At 43.3% G+C, this 22,812-nt stretch overlaps 1 protein-coding gene across 4 annotated transcripts; it reads left to right on the forward strand.

The window, feature by feature from the left end:
* The first annotated feature begins 340 nt into the window (after positions 1 to 340).
* eif4g1a (eukaryotic translation initiation factor 4 gamma, 1a) lies at positions 341 to 20,118 on the forward strand. Of its 4 annotated transcripts, none has more exons than XM_084369469.1 (32): positions 341 to 821; positions 2,666 to 2,792; positions 2,878 to 2,961; positions 3,192 to 3,224; positions 3,951 to 3,971; positions 4,299 to 4,478; positions 5,228 to 5,327; positions 7,192 to 7,385; positions 7,592 to 7,684; positions 8,600 to 8,675; positions 9,090 to 10,067; positions 10,164 to 10,252; positions 10,835 to 11,024; positions 11,382 to 11,515; positions 11,759 to 11,878; positions 12,034 to 12,426; positions 12,554 to 12,700; positions 12,810 to 13,046; positions 13,187 to 13,291; positions 13,516 to 13,836; positions 14,048 to 14,165; positions 14,262 to 14,364; positions 14,605 to 14,957; positions 15,063 to 15,187; positions 15,306 to 15,478; positions 15,603 to 15,728; positions 15,936 to 16,017; positions 16,108 to 16,206; positions 17,047 to 17,190; positions 17,309 to 17,390; positions 17,532 to 17,672; positions 18,634 to 20,118. In XM_084369469.1, the coding sequence occupies exons 2-32, from the start codon at positions 2,718 to 2,720 to the stop codon at positions 18,813 to 18,815; spliced, it is 5,298 nt and encodes a 1,765-aa protein (XP_084225595.1). In that variant the 5' UTR covers positions 341 to 821; positions 2,666 to 2,717; the 3' UTR covers positions 18,816 to 20,118. The 4 variants fall into 4 exon arrangements, with proteins under 4 accessions (XP_084225595.1, XP_084225596.1, XP_084225597.1 ...); XM_084369470.1 differs by having other exon boundaries at positions 342 to 821; positions 7,192 to 7,343; XM_084369471.1 differs by lacking the exons at positions 3,192 to 3,224; positions 3,951 to 3,971 and having other exon boundaries at positions 342 to 821.
* The last annotated feature ends 2,694 nt before the right edge of the window (positions 20,119 to 22,812 follow it).

Genomic DNA, 22,812 nt, shown 5'->3' on the forward strand with positions numbered 1-22,812 from the left:
TGACAAAAGGACACACATCGGCACTCTTCAGAGAGAAACTTTTTTCAGTAGACTCTGTGGTTGGAAAGATCAAACCTCCTTTAGTCAATAAAGAGTGAAAAAACAACAAATCGCTTAACACCTTGCGAAATACATTAAATGTGTAGGCCATATTGTTTTCGTTTAAGCTACACATATTGGGAGCAAACATATTATAAAATTCATACATGTCACAGAATAAACAATCAAGAGTGACACTGAAATATCCTCCCTTATTTTGAGCAGTGTGCTACCTGGATTATTAAATGGCTGTGAGGCATGGGCGGATGAATTGATCTGAGCTCCTGTATCACGTGACCCAGGAAGCAGCATCACGTCGTAATTTTCCCGGAAGTTACCCATGCGACTTGGAGGCGCACCGGCTCCATAGACCAGAAACATCGCATTATGGCCTCGCTCTGAGCCTCCTGATGCGACAGTTGTGTACATACCTAACCGGCAATCCGTCACCATCGACGCCTTGATCATGGACCTCCGGTCCAGAGGCTTTTTTCGGGGCCATCGGAATTGTCAATAGTACTCCCGAAGTACTATATTATTTGATTTTGAGCACTGTCACTTTTGCACGCCCGGGGATTTAAACCGAAGTGACAGTAGTAGCACTCACCCCATCTGCCGGTCAGCTAGCTAGCTCGCTAAGTCAATAGCTAAGAAGGGCATCACTTTTCTTTTGGAGTAAAAGGACAAGGAAACTGCAACACCACTCCTTTCATTAACAGAAGACTGAACAGAGGCTGATTCCCCGAGTTCCCATCTTACAACATATTCACTATTGATTCCTGGTAAGAATAAAACCAACTGACGGCGGTAATGCTAGCTAGTACCCCCGATCTGGGCTTCATATTTGTCAAAGGCACACAGGCTAGCTTGCTAATGTTAGCTGGTCGAACAGGCCCAGCCGGCTGTCAGTCCTCACACTTGGAAAGCTAGCCAGCTAATCTTGCCGAGAATACGAAAACGGACAAAGCCGAATTAATTTGAATGTTTTCCCTGTAGTTTAAGGTAGGTTACCGAGTTAATCTCTTGGCTTTCTTTAAGAGCGGCTCAGCTAAAGTTAAGCTAACGTTAGCCAACTGAAATGACAGCCGGGGTTCCTCGGTCTCGTGGCTAATCTTCATTTGGTAACCGTTACATCGTAGACTCCGTGAGGTAACGCTAGTTAGCCCTAATGCTTACAGTTTCATGCTTAAAAAAACGATCTACACTGTGTTTTACAGCTAGCGCAGTTTTAAACCAGAATATTATTGGCATGGTCGATATAATATCGGTTCAAGTTAAATGTCAGGGTGATTATTTCATTCGCTGGCGGAGCTGGCTGGGCCTGCAACTAAATACACCTCGTAGGACAGGGCTGGGCTAACCCGCTAACATTATTACCAACAATAGCTTAACTGTAACCTAATCGGTGTCAAGTGTTGCAACATGGACCGGCTTATTTGTAGTTTTCGAGTTTTGATTGATCAACAATATCATCCATCCGCACAGTTAAACTGATCAGACAGAGCTCTGTGTGCGTTAATGTTAAATGTGGACTCAACGTTCAGCCACGTAGCGTAACTTAGCAAAACGTCTATGGTAGAGGGACACGTAATGTTAGCCGGCGCTGGGCTAGCGATCTAACCTGCTTCGGCCGGGAATGCTGCCTCGCTAGCGGGCCAACAAAATGCCTTTCATCCTGTAATTTGGCTAAGACGCATTGGAAAGCTTTTCTTGGATATCTTGTCATATTTATTGACGATCCATACGACTGTTAGCCATCTCTCCTGGCGGAATCGTATGTTAGCTTTGTACATTGATCCGCTGTCTAAAAGAAGCATGGCACAAGCTAGCAGCTAACGATAGTTCCTGTGTCAGCAGGTGGATGGTGCATGACACGTCTGCTCGTAGTGTTCATTTTCGTTTTTATTAAATCCACCATGTGTTAGCTGTTCCAGCACCTATACGACAGTCTTGATGAGAAATCGGCTCTGAAATGATGATCGACTTTACGGTATTTGAATGGATTATTTGCGCATGTAGCTAGCACAACCAGGGGGCATTGGAGTCACAGTTAACACAGTACATGAACTTTGACCTGAGGTATCCATTTTCTTAAATTCACTCAAAACCAGACCAGTCCAAAAGATTAGGTGCATGTGAAGTATGAGCTGGGAGTAGATGCTCAAACCATTATAGGAATGAGTTTTTTTCACACGTAAAGTCCCCTTTTTTGTAGTGATTTAATAGACACCATGACACTTAATAGACTGTTTTGGGTGGAGGCTAAAACACACGAGTCCATTTGCCATTTGATTTCAGCAAGGGATCCGCAAAGGTTATTATCACTAATCACTCATAAGACTGCACGTATGAGCCATGCGCTGTGTGAGCGATTAACATTGTGGGAGGTGATGGTGTTATCATAGGCGAAACCACAGGCCACACCCTCGCTGCTTGGTTAGATGTTGCCACACTGAAGGTTCACGTCGTCTTACAGTGTCGTCTAACCTGTGTGGCTGCACCTATCATGTTTAATAGAGGTCACATCTGAACTGAAAGCTATTTCATCTCAATGCCTTTGAAAAACACTTGACTTGTGCTTAATTCTTCTTTTTTTGTGTGTATCTCTTGCTTCTCTCTTCCTCAGATAGGTTGGCAACACAACGCCACCCTAATGCAGAACCACAAAAGAACGTGAAATGAACAAACCACCACAGCCTATAACGGGACCTACGTCTGTCCCAAACCCCGCCCCATCCCCCGGATTGACACAGGTGAGAGCGGCTGACCTTCACAGAATCTAGTTTGTATCGGTAGTTTAAACTTTGGTAACATCTGTATTTCTTCCTTTCTCTCAAGGCGGCCTACGGCCCCGGACAGCCCCCGTCTCTTGTTTTTGCCACCCCTCCACCACAAATGAACTCTGCACCACAGCCAAGACAGGTATTGTTCACAGCAGGTTTCTTTTCCACGTTCAGCGTTAGGTATGGGACGTTTTTTGCCTCGTATAAGAAACCTCCCTTTCCTACTCTTTCACGAAAATTCTGACACGGCTTCTTCTGCTTTAAGGCTTTGGCTAAATCTGTGTGTGCGCGTGTGTTTAAAGCCTATTTGCCATCTTTCTCCTGGAATGTCGGTCTTGACTTCTTTCCTCTCTTCTGCTGTCCTCCCAGTTTGCAGCAGGGCCCCGTACTTTACACCAACAGGTACTAACACCCCTCACTGTTCCCTACATCTCCTGTCTCCGTAGTGTAATGCATGCCTTTAGTTCCATATGTTGGAGAATTAGAGGAAAATGATGTGCTTATTAGCTGAGTTAACCTTTCCTGAGAATTAATGACATTTCCTGAAGTTATGTCATTATCACAAAAGCAAATTCTCTGTAGGAAGTTTTATTTTAAATATTTCAAAAGAAGTCTCCCCAAGCCTCCTTTGTTCATCCTGCACCTGCACATACCTGAAGTATCATCCCCCACGTACATCTCTGCAATTTGCAAGACGCCGTCCCAAACCTGCTGTCAGTATGACACAATAACTGACTGTGCTATTTATTTTTAAAATTTGATTTTGTTGTAGGGTAATGCATTTTTGCAGCTTCAGATAAAGCTAACACACAGCGTAAAATTAAAGTGAATGTTTTTTTTAATTCATTGCCTGCATGCATGTGTAGCCTGTAAATGATTCTTTAATCTCTCAACTGGGACCCAGAGGACTTCAGGGGATCCTTCTTCTATGCAGACCTGTGCAGAGTTGCATGTGCCGTTGTGGTTGTTTGAGCTTACTGTTCCTGGCTGTGATATTTTGCTGCTGCCTTTCATTCTCTTTCCTTCTCACACCTTGTAATCTCAACCTTCCACATTGTCTCTTGTCCTCATTTTCACCCTAATCTCACTCCCTCTCTTGCTCTCTGCTCATGTGTTGTGCGGCTGAAGGGTGGATACAGAGCACTACAGGTAACAGCTTTTCTCTTCGTCTCCGTCCTCTCTTAACTTGCTCTAACCTCAGCGTAGCAGGGACATGACATGGCATGACATTCAGTGCAAGTTAGACTCAGTGTAACCCAAGAACAGGACTCGTTGTACATGTTGGCAGTTGCTGTGAGCGCATTGCTTCCAGCTGAGGTTAGGAGTGTCTGTGACTGGACAAACACACGACAACATTCGTAGACATGGGCTAGGACTTGTGTAGTTGAGACACTAAATGTACAGAGCAACAGGTTTGCTTGTGCTGTGACTTGCCCTTCATCCCTCCTCCTTCCTTCTCCCTCATCTGTTCTCTAGAGTTACTATCAGAACCGACCAGCCATGGCCACCAGTGCTCCAAGGGTACAGACGAGTAGCGGCCCACGACCTGTCGGACCCCCTCACGTCTATCCGCCCAGCTCCCAGATGATGATGATTTCCCAGCAGCAGCTGTCGTTCGCTGGCTCCCCTCAGGGCTACTTCATCCCACCTGGACAGGTTGGTTCACGTTATTAATAATCAGTTTGTTAAAGTGACGCACATGTCACCGTTCTAGCCACATAATCCAGACCACATGCTCATTATAATGCCGTACTGGCCCTGAATATAAGATTTTTTGGAAGAAATTACATTTGAAAGGACTAAGTCGTTCAGCGTTAACAACCACCGATGGAGAGGGTGTCTGCTCCTACAGAGTGAGCCTCTTAGATTAAGTGTTGCACCATGTAGTTGATTTTTCTGGTCGAGCAGGTTCCTTGAGGTTTCACGTTATATCGTGTATTGGGGACTAAAGCAGCCCTAAAATGGGGAAAACCGGTTTAACCTACTGGAATTTCTGAACACTTATGCAGCTTGTTTTGCTGCCATGGAGAAATTACATTTTTGACCAGTGGAAAGTTGAAAGCAGTGACTGACTCATGTGACAAACAATTACCAATGTCACACAATAAAGGAACAGTCAGCTGCAAATCATTCTGACTGCTTCCAAGAGCCTGACACGCCAGTGTGTGAGCATGTGACTGATAGACACAATGAAGAAATAAACGCGTTTTAAAAGGTACTTGTACAAGCTACACAAAATGTAGGAGTTTCATGTCTCCGAAAAAAACAAGTTAGAAAATGGGGTCATCTTATTCGGGCCAATACTGTACACTGCTGTGGAAGATGCAAAGATTGACTTGAAGCTCTCACAACTCAATTCTTTCATCACTTGATGTTGTATCTGACTCTTTATTTTGTTTCTGCAGTACCGGGCCCCATATATGCCTCCTACTCAGCAGTATCCTGTGACCAGCGGTACAGCAGGCTTCTATCCAGGAACTAGCCCTGCTGAGTACTCTGCTTATGGTAAGGGTTGTTGCCCGAAACAAACAACAGCCAAGCACAACCACAAACATGAATGATTTTCAGGTATACCAGGGGGAATTTTAAACATGAGACTTTTCATTGAAGCATTTAGTTTTAGGCCCTATCCATTTGCACATCCCCTTTGTCCTAAAGGTATCACAGGGTGCTAAGTGGTTTTGCTTGGCTGGTTGGTGTGTTTAATGTCTTTCTGGGTCAAAACACTGCTGTATGTGGTGAACTGCCAGTTGCATGTGGTCTGGCTTGATTCTGCTTTGGCCTGTGTTCTTTCTATCTGCAGTCTCACCTGACACTGCCTTACAGGTTCCATGAAATGGCTTTAAGACAAGAGTTTTGTTCTTTTCCTGGATGATGTTGGGGTGGTATTCAATGTCAGCACGGATCTAATCTGAATATTGATAAGAGTTTGAAAATTATGCAGGACAAAGACTCCAAAATGGAAGGCAGACATTTCACTGCTTTTTAAAAATATATATTTATTTATAAATGCCACTCCAAACGCACTTCTGACCTGTGTTACTGCAAATGCTCTTCGTAAGGACAAATCATGTTCTACATATTTCATTTTATATGTGAGGCATTGGATGAAATTAATAGCAGGAAGCAGTGTGGTTCAGTGAACAGAACTTTATACTTTCCTGAAAGAATAAAAAAAACCCAAAAACAACAGCGATAAGAATGAAATGCAGCCAGAAACACAAGTGAAGAAGTAGTTAAAGACGGTGTTCATTTCATGGGACCTTTTTAACACCCTGCTTCCTCTGGATCCTCTCATTAACTCATTCTGCATCTGTCTCTTCCTGCCCTCTCTCCTTCTTTCCTCCCTCTCCCGTCCCTCACTCCCTTCCTCTCGTTTGCTGCGTTGGTTCAGAGCCCTCTCTTGCTGCGAGGGAGAGGCGGGGTGGTGGGGGGAGAGGGGGCGGGCGAGAGAACGGCCGTCTCTCTCTCCACGGTGCTCCTCTCACCTCCCAGCGCTACCCTGGTGAGTAGTGTTTGTGCTTGTGTGTTGGTCAGCAGGCTTTAGTGGCAAAAAGCTCTGTGGCACTTCCTGTCTCTAATAGAGATTTAAATGTATGTTTTTTTTCCTTCTGGTGACTCACACATGTACTGTATACTTCTGTCATAAATGAGTGAAGTTTTACGTAAATGAAAAATGGCTGCCTGCAGTGTACGGCTGCCAGCCTGCGGGTTCCTTGCTAGCTGGGTACTCTGCACACGGTCCCGCGCTGCAATTCCACATTTACAATTTCATGTGTTTCACATTTACCTAATGTTGTGATTCATGTAATGAAAATTGAGGATGAGGAGTTTTTTGTGATGGTAAGTAATGTTGGGTGTTTGTTTACTACACAGGACTTTAACAGTCTGGATATGAAGGTCATCACCAAATTTATTTTAGTGTTTTTGGGATTGAATAACTTGAACGTTCACACAGGCTGCATTAATCTGAAGGCGGGGCTGTTTGCTGACCACAGTGTCTGCCTACCTTTGAGTTTGGCCACCGCAGTAATGGCAGCATCTCTAGAAAGCGCACCCCATGAATCAGCTTGCGGATCAGTCTGCATGTATATATTATGTACATATTTATACCTTGATCTTGGTCTTGTATGTGTTCCTGCTGGATTCTCCTCTCAGTACACTGACGAATCCCATTACATCATGATTGCATACAATCATGCAGGGTTTTTAGAAAACAAACAACAAAAAAAGCATTTTGGGTCACAACTACCGGAGAAATGTTCTTGTTAATCCTGGATGGATGGTTATTTAAGCGTGAAGCTGCCTCTGGTACTTCAGTTTTGCCCTCTTTCCAACAATTTCGTTGTGTTTCTTTCTGACCTTACAGCCGGAGCATACTATCCAGCTCAGCCGCAGTACTCTCCGTCTGTCCAGCCGGCACCGGTCATGATCAACCCCGCCCAGCAACAGCAACAAGCCCCGCCTCCTCAGCAACCACCGGCGCAGTCACAAGGCCCACTAAAGAGGGAACGCAAACCGGTAGTGTGTCACAACAAAAGGGCAACGCACCCCTTGTCTGAGGTCAAAAAAAAATTTTGAATGGACAGAAAGTGTTTTGTCTGTTCAGTGTGGAACTTTCTCTTTTACCGGAAAATAACAATAGTATTTATTATGCTGGGTGGCAGCTGTAGATCAGCAGTGACTGGATCGTTACATACTGTTAGTATTATAATGTTGTCCACATGTTCTGTGGAAACTTGACCAATATTTACCCTGTCTCCTGATAGATAAGAATACGAGACCCCAACCAGGGCGGGCGCGATATCACAGAGGAGATCATGTCAGGTGGAAGGTCCACCACCACACCGACTCCCCCACAGGTAAGGATGCTTCTGGGAAGACTGGTTTCTATTAGCTGATTTTTAACTCTGATGTCATGTAACTAGAGTTGTATGTACATTGTCAAAGACATCATTGATTTATTGTTTGTATTACTGATTTTAATTCCCAAGTGTTAATAATGACTCATGTCTGTATAACTGGTGGTGGTGAGGTGTAGTTTTTATTTTAGAAATCTACATTGTTATTGGTTATTCTGTACTGACTTCAGGTCATTTTCATGTGAAAAATAAAGTGAGCGAACAGTCAAGGAGTCCAAACTGGTGAAACTGGAAAAGTTTCAGTCTGCAACTCCTAGTTTTATTTTGTCTTGCATTGTTAGTTAGCTTCTCTGAGAAGGTAGTCATTTATCCAAAAGTGGAGCAAAAATGTGTTAAGAGTTTGATGTCATACACTTTAATTACACATAACAACATAACTGATTTAAAAACGTACAGCTTGAGCAGATTATCGCTGACATTTGGTCGGTTTGTATGAACAAAGGACACATTGTCGGAGAAGACAAAGCACAGTTTAGGAATACTTGCCCACCAGTTCCCAATTTATTTTTCATAGAAGTAATGGCAGGATTTCACATCGCTGTGTGTCTTGTTATCAGCACTGCACAAATCTAGCATGGCATTTCACTGAACAAACGGCAGAAAGCAAATGCACACAAATATGCACAGCTGTTATGAGCTATGGTTATGTTTTTCAGGCTAGTTTGGCTTAACCTCCGAGTTCATTGCGATGACGGCAAGACAAACTTCAGCCTATTAATGACTAAAGAGTTTAATCAACATTTCTTTGATACAGTCTTTACAAAAAGTGAAAATGACCTAATAAAGCTGCTAAAGTTGATTGAAATCTGTGTTTCCATTTCAGTCAGTGTTTAAAATGCTGTTTTGTGTCTGTAGGCCTCCATTTCAGATGTAAGTCCTGCACAGACCAATGGCGAAGTTACACAAGCTGTCACTACAGTGACTAGAAGAGGTGAGTACTTTTTCTCAGCTAGGGGTGAGGGGATCTGGCCAAAAAATAATTTCGCAATCTGTTTAATGGCGACCAGGCTCCGCTATCTAAATTGCAATCTTGGAAGAGCCATGTGAAGTAATTAGTCCAATCAGCATAGCCATCTAGTTGGCTACGACACTCTGTTGGCTTGTTCACACAACATGAATCCAGGAGTCAGTGAGGTTATATGAAGTTTGGAAACAGAAGTGAGAGGACATTTAATACCCCATCTCTACAAGTCCCCTGAAAAGTGGATTGCGGACACTCGAGATTGGTCATGATCTAGAATTGTCAGATCCCCCTGCCCCATTCTCAGGTATTACTTAAAAAAAGGAAGATGGCTGTATTCCACATTTTCCTGATTGTGATTATTTCATGTGTTTCACTCCTCAGATGAAAACGTTGATCCTCCCCCTAGCGCTGAAACCCCACCACCTCCTGCCACAGCAATTACAGAGCCTGTGGTGGAGGCCAAACAGGAAGTGGACGACCAGATTGCAGCACCTGCTGAGATGGCTACACAATCTGTCGCCCCTGCAGCTGCTACTGAGGTGCCATCCCCGTTGATAAAGGACCCGCAGTCTTCCTCCCCCCTCCCTGCAGCAGCAGCAGCAGCAGCAGCATCTACAACACCTCCTGCTGAGGAAGAAAATAAAGTCGATACTAAAGTTGGTGACACAGTAGACGCTCCTGTCGGCCCGTCATCATTAGCAGCACAAGAGGCGCCTGTCAAGTTGGAGGAACCAGTGATTGCCCCAGCTCCAGCTGAGAAGATGCCAGAAAAGGAGGAAAAGAAAACAGAAGAAGTGAAGAAATTGGAAAAAGAGGAGGAAGTGACCAACGTGAAGTTGGAGCCTGAAGTTGAGGTTGCCGCGACGGTTACCGCCGTTAACACGGCGAAAGAAGAAACGGCTACAAAGACTGCAACTGAAGTCCCTCAGCCTCCACCCTCGTCACAGGAACCTGCTGCTCCACAGACCCAGAGCGCTGCCCCGATCTCCGAACCTGAACCTGAACCTGAACCTGAACCCAAACCCGAACCCGAACCTGAACCTGAACTCGAACCCACACCTGCTGAAACGGCAGAGCCTCTTCTCTCCAACGGCCTCCCTCAGGACACAGAGGAACTCTCTGAGGATATGGCATTTTCAGACACTACAACCCTTGACAAGCCTGATGCTTCTAAATCTCAGGAATCCACACCTGTGGCTAAAACGGCAGTGCCAGCCCAGGAGGAGGAGCCAGCAGCAGAGGAAGAGGAAGAGGAGAAGGAGAAGGTTGAGAAAAAGGAAGAAGAAGAGAAGGAGAAAAGTGAGGATGCCCCTTCTACCGCTGTTAGCTGCCCTACAGAGGAATCTACTACTATGCAAGGTAGTGTGGAGTTGATTCTCACCTGCATTTATGATCTTTATATGTGTCATGCTGATCTAATGTGAGATTTAAATGTCAATGTCCTTTTTCTTGAAGCTGCTACGTCTGTGCCAAAGAAGAGGAAGAACATGAAGGAGATCAACAAGAAGGAGGCTATTGGAGACCTCCTGGATGCCTTCACAGAGGTGTGTATCAGTCTCGGATGAAAACATGACAGATTGAAATTGACACACTCTTCGCTGGATTAACAGCCATTAGCAGTTATTTTAGCAACAGCTAAAGCTATCTTTCCATAGTTGAGGCAGAGCAGCTGGAGGACGGCAGAGGGAAAAGCCAAAACATTTTCTCCATAAAACCTGATCCAGTTTCTAACAAATAACTAAAAGTGATTAAGTTGTGTTGAGGCCAAGGCCCCAGAAACACTCTGCTCTGGTGGTGTCCTTCTCTTTATACATCCATGGCAGCAATATGAAAATTACAAAAGCATTCATTGGATACAAAATTGGTATGAGTCATCAACTTTTTCCAGGAGATTAAAACTCTTGAATGCCAATCAGAATACCTAGAAAAATACTTTCCTACAATTGTCGGGCCCGATTCTGACGAGTAGGTGAGATAGAGAGCAAGACGTGATAGAAACACTTCAATTTTGATTTCATGGGAACTCCACTTCAGCTGTATCAATAAGATATTTTTTAGGACATTGTCTGAAGAGTAACTGGGTTAATATAATACTTACTCATCTCTTCCTGTTGTGTTTGCTGCAGGAGCAGGATGCCAAGCCCGCTCCCGAACCCTCATCCCCTCAGGCCGACCCCGTCCCTGTTGCTCCAGCTGAACCTCCCGCTGAGGTTGCAGATGAGACCTGGGAGGAGAAAGAAGACAAGCAGAATGCAGAACCAGACAGGTCTAAAGCCACACCTGAGCCAACTGGGCAGAAATACCAGTACAAAGGGGGTAGGTTGTGACTAAGATTGTACAGAAATGACACTGTAAAGCGTTTGTGTTTGATGTACATTTGTAGTTGAGTTAGTTATAACATCATAATATAAATTGATTCCTGTAGGTATCAAGGGATTTTTTTTAAACTTTGTTTTTCGCAAATTCATTCATAGTAACAATGTAGATGTGCTGATAAATCCTGCAAGAGTCTAAAAGGTTTCGGTTTCGGTTCCTCAAAAGTGCTTCAATTTTACTCTGTTTTTACTTTAAACCGCTGCAGCTTAAAACTATGTCAATGCAACATAAACATATATCACGTAAAATTCACATATTTAATCCCTTGCATTCACACGTCTCTCGTACGTTTCTCAGAAAATTGGAAGCCGATTGACCCTGAGGACAAGAAGCGGTACGACAGGGAATTCCTCTTGGGCTGCCAGTTTATTAACGCCAGTATGCACAAACCTGAGGGCCTGCCGAGCATCAGTGATGTTGTCCTGGACAAGGTAGGTGATATTTTATTTCATTTTGCTGTAGAGTGCGATAATAATGTTAGTCGCACATCAGTGGACGTTGAATTAGAAGTTGCATGGAAGTGTTTTATTAATTTTTTTAAGCTCATCAGCACAACTAGTTTGTGAATAAATCTCTGTGTTTAGGATACAGAGTTCAGAAACCTGACCTACCTCTCGTCTTGTCAGTGTTTTGTATTTTTGTATCGATAACTGAGATCATTAATTTTTCTTCAGGTGAACAAGAATCCACTGCGGCCTGTTGACCCATCTCGAATGATGAATGTTGGCCCTGATTTTACACCCTCGTATTTGGGGAACCTTGGGAGGGGATCAGTAGGAGGACCACGAGGCCCGGTGAGTAAATTTTTCTCTTTTAACTTTCTGCGGTGGTTTATTACGAGACCATACCATTGTCCCCTTTTTCCTAATCATAATTCAATGTATTTGTTTTGTTGAATAAGGCGTCTTTTCTAACTTTTCTATATATACATTCCTTCCCCACCACTTAGCCGCCCGGGCCACGTCGCTCTCAGCAGGGTCAGAGGAAAGAGCCCAGGAAAATCATCATCAGCAGCATGTCTCTCGGCGACGACGTGCAGCTCAACAAGGCTGAGAAGGCCTGGAAGCCCACAGGGAAGAAGGTTTCTCGCACCCGCGCCGTGGAGGAAGTCGTAGACGATGATCCCGAGCAGGCGAAGACACAAGAGCTGTTTAAGCGTCTGCGCAGTATTCTCAACAAGCTGACCCCTCAAAAGTTTCAGGAGCTGATGAAGCAGGTGACAGAGCTGACGATAGACACCGAGGAAAGGCTGAAGGGAGCCATTGACCTCATCTTCGAGAAGGCCATCTTGGAGCCCAACTTCTCTGTGGCGTATGCCAACATGTGCCGCTGCCTTATGGGGGTAAGTTTTTTGATTGTGTCTGAATCTTGATCATTTAATCACGTTTTTATGCCATATAATTATTAATGACAATGAAAATGAAAATGTATTTAAAAATGTTCCAATACTCGATGCTTTTCTCCCTCAGTTGAAAGTCCCCACCTCAGACAAACCAGGACTTTTTGTGAACTTCCGCAAACTGCTGCTCAACCGCTGCCAGAAAGAGTTTGAGAAGGACCAAGATGACGATGAAATATTTGAGAGAAAGCAGAAGGAGTTGGAGGCTGCCAAAGATGTAAGAACCATTAACTCACACTGTCCCAACCACCACCGTTTCTGTTGTTTTATGTAGATAATTTTACCCGACCCACTAAGCACAAACACCCACTTGTCTCTGCCTTCAGCCAGAGGAACGTGAGCGCTTGAGGGTGGAGCTGGAGGAATCCAAAGACCAGGCCCGACGCCGCTCTCTGGGCAACATTAAGTTTATCGGCGAGCTCTTCAAGCTCAAGATGCTGACAGAGGCCATCATGCACGATTGTGTAGTGAAACTACTGAAGAATCATGATGAAGAGTCTCTGGAGTGTCTCTGCAGGCTGCTCTCCACAATTGGCAAAGACCTGGACTTTGAGAAGGCCAAGGTAAAGCAAAGCATTGACACGGTTGGAAATCAGTCACTGTTTATACAGTCCTCTACATATACATCAGTCCCTCTTATTAATTTACACTAGACCTTTTTGTAGATGTGACTCATCAAAACTGCTTTTTGTGTCCCTGTTAGCCTCGTATGGATCAATATTTCAACCAGATGGACAAGATTATCAAAGAGAGAAAGACCTCGTCCAGAATCCGCTTCATGCTGCAAGACGTCCTGGACCTCAGAAAGGTAAATATTAATAAATCTATAATAAGATATTGGTATGAAAAGGTTTTATCAAGCACTTAAGTCAGTGACTAATGCTCAGAAGTATTCCTGGATGAGCAGTATTGTTTAATGCTGTGTTTGAAGTAATCCACAGGGATTATGAGTGAATGGGAATCCTGAATGTAGATATTAAAACGTCAGACTAAAATATATATATATAACCATTTTCCACCTGTGATTCACAGAATAACTGGGTGCCTCGTAGAGGAGACCAGGGTCCTAAAACAATCGACCAGATCCACAAGGAGGCAGAGTTGGAGGAGCACCGGGAACAGATCAAAGTCCAGCAGCAGCTTATGTCCAAGAAAGACTCAGGAGGCGGAGGAGGCGGAGGAGGAGGAGGAGGAGGAGGAGGAGGTGGCAGGATGGGAGGGAACATGGGGGGCCGAGGCCCTCACACACCTGGAGGTGGAAGGACAAACCAGCCCCAGGATGAGGGATGGAACACGGTGCCCATCTCCAAGAATAGACCCATCGACACCACCCGTCTTAGCAAGATCACAAAGGTAATGTTAAAGTCTAACAAGGAAGGTCTTCGCAGATTTAAGTTTCTAAGTTTTTTAACGTGTGTGTTTCCTTTGGGTGCACAGTAAGAAAAGCTTGCACTATTCAAGAGCCTTCAGAATCAAACTGTCTTTAGTTTAACCTAATGTTTTAGGGCTTGGGTAAATGTGTGTGTGACTTGCTTTTAAACGTAACTTTCATGTTTCTGTTAAGCCTGGTGCTGTGGACTTCAGCAATCAACTGTTGGCTCCAGGGGGAAAAGGCATGTGGGGCAGCTGGGGCAAAGGCAGCAGTGGAGGAACTGGAGCTAAACCAGCAAGTGGAGAGCAGGGTAAGACAACTTAATAAAAAAATAGATAATAATTAGTGTGGTTTTAAGTTGTTTTTAGTAGGTGTGGTGTTAATCTCTCCTTTTCCCCTTTTTTAGATTCTGGTCGTCCAGCAACCAGCACCCTCAACCGCTTCTCCGCCCTGCAGCAGTCTGGTTCGTTGTTGTCTTCATCAGACTCTGATCGCAGAGCTCCTCAGAGGTAATCAGCAATTACCTCTCACCAAGTGAAATCTTCTGTCTTTATGCTTTGATCCTATTTTCTTTCTTACCTCCTTCACTATTGAGAAGATTAAATGGCTTAAAGTTTTTTTTTTACTATTTTACTTATTAGACATCATAAGTAAAATATGTGTTCATGTGATCTGCTTAGCGACCAGTGTTAAAATGTGTTGACACAACATTGTAACAAATTTGGACCTGTTTTCCTCACAACCTTTAGGTCAAGCTCCAGCCGTGAGCGTGGTGGCGACAGAGACCGGGCCGATCGCGACAGGGATCGGTTTGATCGATTCGATCGCGGTGAGGGACGGGAAGGCCGCGATGGCAGGGGCAGCCAGAACCAAATCAGCAAGAGAAGCTTCAGCAGAGAGTCGCAGGAGCACAGCGGGAGGGGCGGAGACAGTCGGCCAACAAATGAGCCCGTGCGTCGCGTGGCCAGCATGACCGACGACCGGGACAGGGGAAGCAGGGACAGGGGAAGCAGGGACAGAGGAAGTCGCGATAGAGGAAGCAGAGACCGAGGAAGCAGAGACAGAGGAAGCCGGGACAGGGGTCCAAGCAAAGATCTCACAGGTGAGTTATAGGATGAGATGATGGTGTGACGTGTACGCACAGAGATCAGGACGAGAGATGTAAGAGGAATATCGTTTAACTGGTATTGTCCCCTTTTCTTCTCAGTGGTTAAACGTGAGAGTGCTCCCACTCCTCCTCCTTCTCTTCCCAAACCTGCCTTGACCGAGGAGGAGGTGGAGAAGAAGTCGAACGCCATCATTGAAGAATACCTCCACATCAATGACTTGAAGGTACAAACACGACACACTGCACACTCGCACTTAAATGCATGCATTTTATCAGGCTTACCAGCAAATGCTCGGAGCATGAACCCACTCTGATGGACATCATCTTCCTCTGGTGTTGTAGGAGGCGTTGCAGTGTGTGTCAGAACTCAACAGTGCCTCGCTGCTCTACGTGTTTGTGCGGAACAGCGTGGAATCGACGCTTGAGCGCAGCACCATTGCTCGAGAGCACGTGGGCCTGTTGCTGCACCACCTTGTAAAGGCAGGGACACTGCCCACACAGCAGTACTACAAAGGGTGAGCATTTAACAGGAAAAACATCAGCGCACTGTTGCCAATGTTTGAAAAGTTTCCACCTCTAGTGCATCCCCATTGACTCAGTGTGTGTTGTGTTTTTGTTTTTTTCCTTTGGGGACTGTAGGCTAGAAGACACCCTGGAGGCTGCAGAAGACACGGCCATAGATATACCTCACATCTGGCTTTACCTGGCTGAACTCATTACCCCCATGCTCCATGAGGGAGGCATCCCTATGGGACAGCTCTTCAGGTGAGCTACATGCAGCAGAAGACAGCAAAAATGATATAATGCAATAAGTCTAAAGCCAAGTTTCTTTGGATTAATGTCTGTCAGAAATTAACCCTAACCCTCAAGTATAACTATGGTTTTATCAGCAATGGTAATAAATAAAGCAACTGAATAATAATGTAGTTCAAAGAAACTGGAAAGCCTAATTCAGTGTAACTGTGTCTTCAGGGAGATCTCGAAGCCTCTTGTGCCTCTGGGGCAGGCTGGCGTGCTGCTGGTACAGATCCTCAAGTTGCTCTGCAAAGGAATGGTAGGTCCAACGTAAATCCCTGTATGTACATGAAAATGAGACATTTTAGAGCCACTGAATTGAATGTGTTTGTATTTTTTCGTCCATCAGACACCTAAAAAGGTGGGAGCCATGTGGACAGAGGCCGGTCTGAACTGGAGAGATTTCCTGCCTGAGGATGAAGATGTCAACAAGTTTGTCACTGAACAGGTCGGTAGGCTTCATTAGTTTGAGGCAGCAAAACACAAACTACTGAAAACAACCAGTTTCTGTGTTGAGGGTGTGAGGTTGAAGTTTTTCCTGATCAACTGGTTCTCTGTCTTTTGTTGGTTTTCTCACAGAGAAACAAGGAGAAATAGAAGGCACACTTTATAATACAATGCCTTCACACATCTCAGAAAAAAGACGCATAATGTGCCAATATATCTTAAATATTATGACAGTGGAAATAAAGATGTTAAATTGCATCATATTATCAACTTCAGGACCCTCTTGTCCTTTTTGCCCTGCATCTGAACCTCATTGGTAGTAAGGAGGAAGATTAAACGGGCTCTGTGTAACAATTAATAGCAATTTACATGCATTAATCACTTTTTTATTGGCCATATGTGAGCAGTTTGTAATTTGAAGTGACAAGGTAGACCTTCCCTGTCTCTATAGTGGCCTCTATACAAGCCTGCCAACGATTAAGTTGATTAATGCTGCTGGACTGTGGATTTCTTTGGAAAGGACTTGTGACTTTATGCACGTTCTCGAGTGCCTCGTCCCAGTGCCTCTCTCAGGAAACAGAAGTTCCACAGCGCCCCTTTAAATAAATCCAAAAGATAAAAATAGGCAATGACACTGAATATTTGTACTTTTATCACATTCTTTATCATTGAAAAAAACAAACAAAAGCCAGGGAAACGGACGGAAGTTTTTGTTTGGGGGCTTTTTTCTGTTTTTGTTTTTATGTTTACATTAAAATACAGAATTTAAAGCAAACACCTTCCAAGTTGATCATCACTTACATGAATATCTTCAATTTTCTTTGTTTGTTACATTATTTAGAAAGTGGAGTTCACCACAGGAGAGGAGACGGAGTCAAAGGAAGACGGTAAGAAGAAGGTCCTCAGTGGAGAGGAACTCGGCAAACAGCTGGACAGACTCCTGCAGGACAAGGCCAACAACCAGCGAATTAGAGACTGGGTTGAGGTGTGTGACCGTCCTAGTGATCATGTTTTTCTCAGGCTTGAATAATTCATACAGAGTTATTTATTCAATATAAAAGTGGCATGAGTAATTTATGTTTCCTTTCTTTTTTTTTTATCAGGCTAACTTGGAGGAGGAGCAAGCTGTTTCCAACCAGTTTCTACGAGCATTGATGACATCAGTGTGTCAGGCTGCCATCGTATGTAAGTATGACTAATATAGCATGTAAAAGTAAGGGCTTAAATCATCCTTTATCTTTATCTGTTAGTCACCACCACAGAAAGCACATTGTGTTGTAGAGTTTGCAGTCGTGGAAAGTAAACATTTTTTGCTCCTCGTTTCAGGTGACAACCCGTACAGGGTGGACGCACGGCAGATCAACCTGAGGGCCAGTCTGCTGCAGAAGTACCTGTGCGATGAGCAGAAGGAGCTGCAGGCCCTCTACGCCCTCCAGGCTCTGATGGTGCACATGGAGCAGCCAGCAAGTGAGTGTCCTGCTAGTCATCTTGGTGCATGCAGTAATGTGTCAGGGCTAATCACACAGAGGCGGATAAAATGACAAATACTTAACAATACAGTAACCCTGTAATGATGGTGGAGCTCATAATTCTCAGGTTACATATTCAATATTAAATGTAGCCATTATTAAGATCATTATTTGTGGTGTTGGATTAAAAAGTTTGATCTGTGAATGGTAATGTTGACTTAAGACAGAGATTTCACAGAAAGTTTGAGGTTCTTCTTAACTTCACTGCCACACATTCCCTGACAGTTTCATTGCGATTCCCTTTTCCAACTGCAAATGCAAAATAATACAATGTGATGAGGGAAAAGTCTCAATGTTATTATGTCTTACACCAAACACAGGACGTGTTCATTAGCATGAATGATTTTGCACTGACTAAACGTAACTTGATGGGATATTTCTCTATTTGCACACACGTACTATTAGATTTCAAAATCATATACTTAGGCGATATCCCTCCAGAGGCAAGGATGAGAAAGCTTTTGACAAATATTTAATGGGTGCATTGCTGGCAGCAGAGAAAAGACCAAAAGATGGATGAAGCATGTTGGATCTTAAGTAATCGGATAGATGTGACCATGGACCACTTTTTCTCTTAAAGATGGACATCTTCACACAACACTGTGAAAATGAGTGCAGTTTGTCAAACCTTTGAGACTTGATCTTGTCAAGATGATAAGATGAGAGATGAGATAAGATAAAACTTTAATAATCCCGAAGGATGCCTGAGAATGCTAAGAAATATAATAACATCAGAATAAAATACAAACACACTAATAATAAAAAGAGTTAGAGGAGGAAATCCTGCTTCAGTTTACCGCAGGGCTGTTTATATTCTGAGGCTTGTGTGCAGGAAGCTGTGGGTGAGGTTTAACCACCGATGCTCAATCAGTTTTGACCTTTGTATTCTGTCTCTGCAGACCTGCTGCGGATGTTCTTCGACGCCTTGTACGATGAGGACGTTATTAAGGAGGAGGCCTTCTACAAATGGGAATCCAGCAAAGACCCCGCGGAGCAGACCGGCAAAGGTGTGGCCTTGAAATCAGTCACCGCCTTCTTCACCTGGCTCCGCGAGGCAGAGGAGGAGTCTGACAAGGAATAAAAGACTGGACTGAAGGCTGCCGCCGGCCCCCCCCCTTTGGCAAGGCGCGGGCACTGCAGGCAGCCGCGGAGAGTCACGGACAATATTCCCAGAGAGAGGAAGACTCAATCAATCCTCAATGAGGATAAATCTTTATTATGTTTTCTTTTCCTTTGAGGGATGGACTCGAAACAATCATTTCTCTCTCCCCTCCCTCTCTTGCTTCCTCATTATTTCCCCACCTGCTTGTGACAGCAAGTGTCCTCATCAAATAAACTTGAAAACTGATTCAGCAGGATTGCTTGTTAACGAGGTGTGAAACATCCCACATCACTACGAAAACTTTTTCTCTCTCTCTCACACAATAATACAAAACCAACAGGCTGCTTTTTTTATTGTTCTAGATATTGATGATGCTTAACATCGGATGTGATCTAGCGAGAATAAACAGCGGGGTGTGTGGTGTAGTGGGTTCCCTGGGTATCGTCACGCCATCATGTGTGTTCAATCCAAACTCAGCTCTTATGTCTTTGTCCTTTTACTGGAGTGTGCAGCATGACTGAAGTGTGTTTCTATTAATGATACCGTGGCCGACACATTGATAGACGAACGTACATGAACTAATATGACTTTGATGGATGGAGTTTTTAAAGCAAAAGGTCATTTATTTTCTCTTCCTGTTTCCCACCATGAACTTAGGACGGACAGGAACACGGAGGACTGATGTTGACCTTTGACCTTGACTACTAGGGGGTGGTCTTAATGCTTCCTCTAAGCCATCCTCTCCCATCCCCAGTAGTGTACCACACTGACTGACTCTTCATCTTTACCTCTTCTGTACTTTAACCTGAGCTGTCGTAGAGGACACTTAATGACCCAATCACCGTTGAAACTTGAAATCTACAGAAAATTGACTTGATGATATATATAAAGTTTAAAAAAAAGAAAAACGGAAAAAAAAAAAACCAACAACACAGAAATGATCCGAAAGCCTTTTCTACTTCAAGTGGAAACTTATTTCAGGAGCGTTCTGTAAATATATAATAATAATAATAATAATTACAAAAACGTTTTTTTTTTTCTCAGTTTTATTTTTCAGAAACGATAAATTGCTGATGTAATTGCAGTGTGTCCTTTTCCAACAGAAACCGCAGTTGTCCGGATGCAGAGAGGCGCTTTAGATAATCCATTGATTATTAGTTGTATTGGAATTTTGTAAATATTTTTTTGCTTTCTTTTATTTAAGAAATTATTGCTTCTTTTGCATCGGAAACTGGAAACATGAGGTGACGGAACATTGCAAATAAAGGACTTATTAAGTTGCTGAGCAGAGTCTGTGTGAAACATGTCACCTGAGGCACCAGCGGGTCCTGATGGCTGTGTGTGTTGTGGTCGAAAGAGCCGGACGAGTAGCTGCACTGATGCTGACCTTGTGAACGGGGAGTGTGTGTCAGTCGCGATGTCGCCAAACATTAGATGCAAACTTGGGTAACACATTGTGAAATCCATCATTAATAAATTTATAGATAATTACACTTCAGTTATTAGGTATTTAGCAATGAAGTGCTTTAGAAGCCATTTTGTTTGTTTTCTAAATTTAAACATTGGATACAGTTTCTCTACCAACATTTGGACCATTATAAAGTTGCAATTGATTTTTATTAACCCTTACAATCGCTTAATATAAGATTAACGAAGTGTTTTGTTGTTTAACAGTGAAAACTATAAATTTACCATTTATTAATGATGTTATAAAGTGTTTACCCAAATTTGTCCGTTGACGTCTCACAACCCCGACTCTCATGTCCCCTTTGGAAAGTTACAGCCACCAAGGTATAGAGTTTTAATTTGGAGAAAATAACACGCTGGTATCCGATCAATACGTAAAGAGAGTCCCATATTTACGTCTGTTGTCAGGCGGCGACCTCACACATCCTCATACCCAAACGGCTGCGTAGGTCAGTGGTCAGCATCTCCCAAAACAACATGGCCGTTGCAGCGTACAATTGGGAGCAACACGACCTGGACCTCCGGCGCATGGCTGGCTGGTTAGGTTTAGGAAAACATCACGGTTTGGGTTAGTAAATTAAAATAACTCATCGTTGACTTCTGGTTTCACACTTGACACAAACAGCGGCCTCCTGAATTGTTTAATCCCTCCACCTTCCCTGTACCTTCTCCCTCGACGGGGTTCCTTCTTTGTATACTACTCCTCACTTCCTCCTCCACAGCCTCCACAGGACACACTTACTAACCCTAACCTTTACCATGATGTTTTACAAAAGACTGACCGAACTGCGACAGTGCGCTGAAGGTCCGTTATGCTGCAACGGCCATGTTGTTTTGGGAACAAACAATGTATTCAGTCGTTAAGGTGTGACGATGTGTTGCTACAGGAGAGGAAAAGTTGGATTGGAGCCTCTGTATAGGTGATATCACTAACCCACTAGGTCACCGTTGTGGGGGAGAAACGGGCTTTAAACCCTCCACTGACCCTCTGTTGAGCTGCTTCTGACAAATATCTGGAGGATTTTATTTATTGTAAAATGTCAGGAAGAAGATTCCAGAAAGACGGTTTCAGATTTTGTCCAAAAAGCAAAAACATTCAATACACAGAGAGTTTAAACAGAAGAAAAGGAGCAAATCCTCACATTTGGCTTTTTTTTTTGCTTCATAAATGACTTAAAATAATCCAATGATCACTAAGATTATCCCATCTGCCGGGATCTGGCCTCAGTTTTGTTGTGTGTTAAATGGACTTCATTTGTGTGGTGCTTGCTGCTTTTCTAGTCTTAGCAGCCACTCGAAGCTCAGATTCACCTGCTCACACGCGTTCACACATAATGAAACATGAAGTAAAAATAGAGTAAAATTAGATTCTCCCACGAAACAGCAATATTAGGTAACAGCCACGGTGCACTTTTGTTTAATCACCTTGTTTTGCATTTATAAGCAGTATATAAATGATTAATAAATGGTTTCCTACACAATATAATGTAGTTGTAGGCAGATAAAAGTACTTATTACTGTATTTGTAACTGTAACTGTAGCTGTGACGCACCGCTAGCTGGCTACAAAGAATGAACGTCAAAATATTAAAACTCAGATGTCATCGTAACATTTCTACACAGAAGTTATGTTTTAAAATACTTCACTGTACGTCAGGGATGGAATGTAACTAAGTACATTCACTCAAGTACTGTATTCAAGTACAATTTCAAGGTACTTTACTTGAGTATTTTTCTTATGTCTGCTGTTTTATACTTCCACTCCACGACATTCTTGCAGCAGTATTGTAGTTTTTTACACAACTACATTTATTAAATTAAATAACTTTAGTTACAAGTTATTTTGCAAATCGCATGTTGCATCTAATCCAGAGTTAGACATTTTAAAATCAGTTTTCAGCAACAGGACAAAATCCAAACTGATTCCAATAATCAGAAAAATGCAGAATATCAGAACCGATAATCGATTTTAACGATAACATACCGTACGTACGTTCAAATACGTGTATAAGTGTACTTTTACTTTTGATGTAGGCGACTTAAGTACATTTAAAGTCGGCTATTTAAAGACTTCTACTCTAGTACTTTCATTTAAGTCGCATTTTAACACAACAACTCTACTTTCATTAAGTCTTTTATGTACTTTTTACAACACTGCTACATTAATAAACACTTAACATGCTCACATCTCTTCACAACTACATTATGGTGTTATAACCATTTATTAAATAATCATACTGTACATATAAAGCAGTCACAGTGAATGTGGGGTTTCATGTGTTCGGCTACTCTTGCTGTGTGTTATAATGTGTAGCAACATAACACAGGTAAGGTCAGATCATCCTCATGTCTCTTGTCACCACAATGATTTTTTGGGGATGTTTGCAGTGTTTCCTTCACATCAGACAAAATAAAATAGAATAAAATAAAAATGAGCTGCAGTGCTTTGTGAGGAGGGCCAGAGCTGCTGCAGGTTACTGTATCCTGATCTTGGCTGCATGAGGAGGAGG

Source organism: Pagrus pagrus (genome assembly GCF_965226575.1).
Source record: "Pagrus pagrus genome assembly, chromosome: 12".
Lineage (NCBI taxonomy): Eukaryota > Metazoa > Chordata > Actinopteri > Spariformes > Sparidae > Pagrus > Pagrus pagrus.

Coding starts and splice junctions, on each gene's coding strand:
- eif4g1a (XM_084369469.1), top strand. CDS start 2,718: ATGAACAAACCACCACAGCCTATAACGGGACCTACGTCTGTCCCAAAC. Junction 15,479..15,602: donor ACACAGCAGTACTACAAAGG/GTGAGCATTTAA, acceptor TGGGGACTGTAG/GCTAGAAGACACCCTGGAGG. Junction 17,673..18,633: donor GCACATGGAGCAGCCAGCAA/GTGAGTGTCCTG, acceptor CTGTCTCTGCAG/ACCTGCTGCGGATGTTCTTC.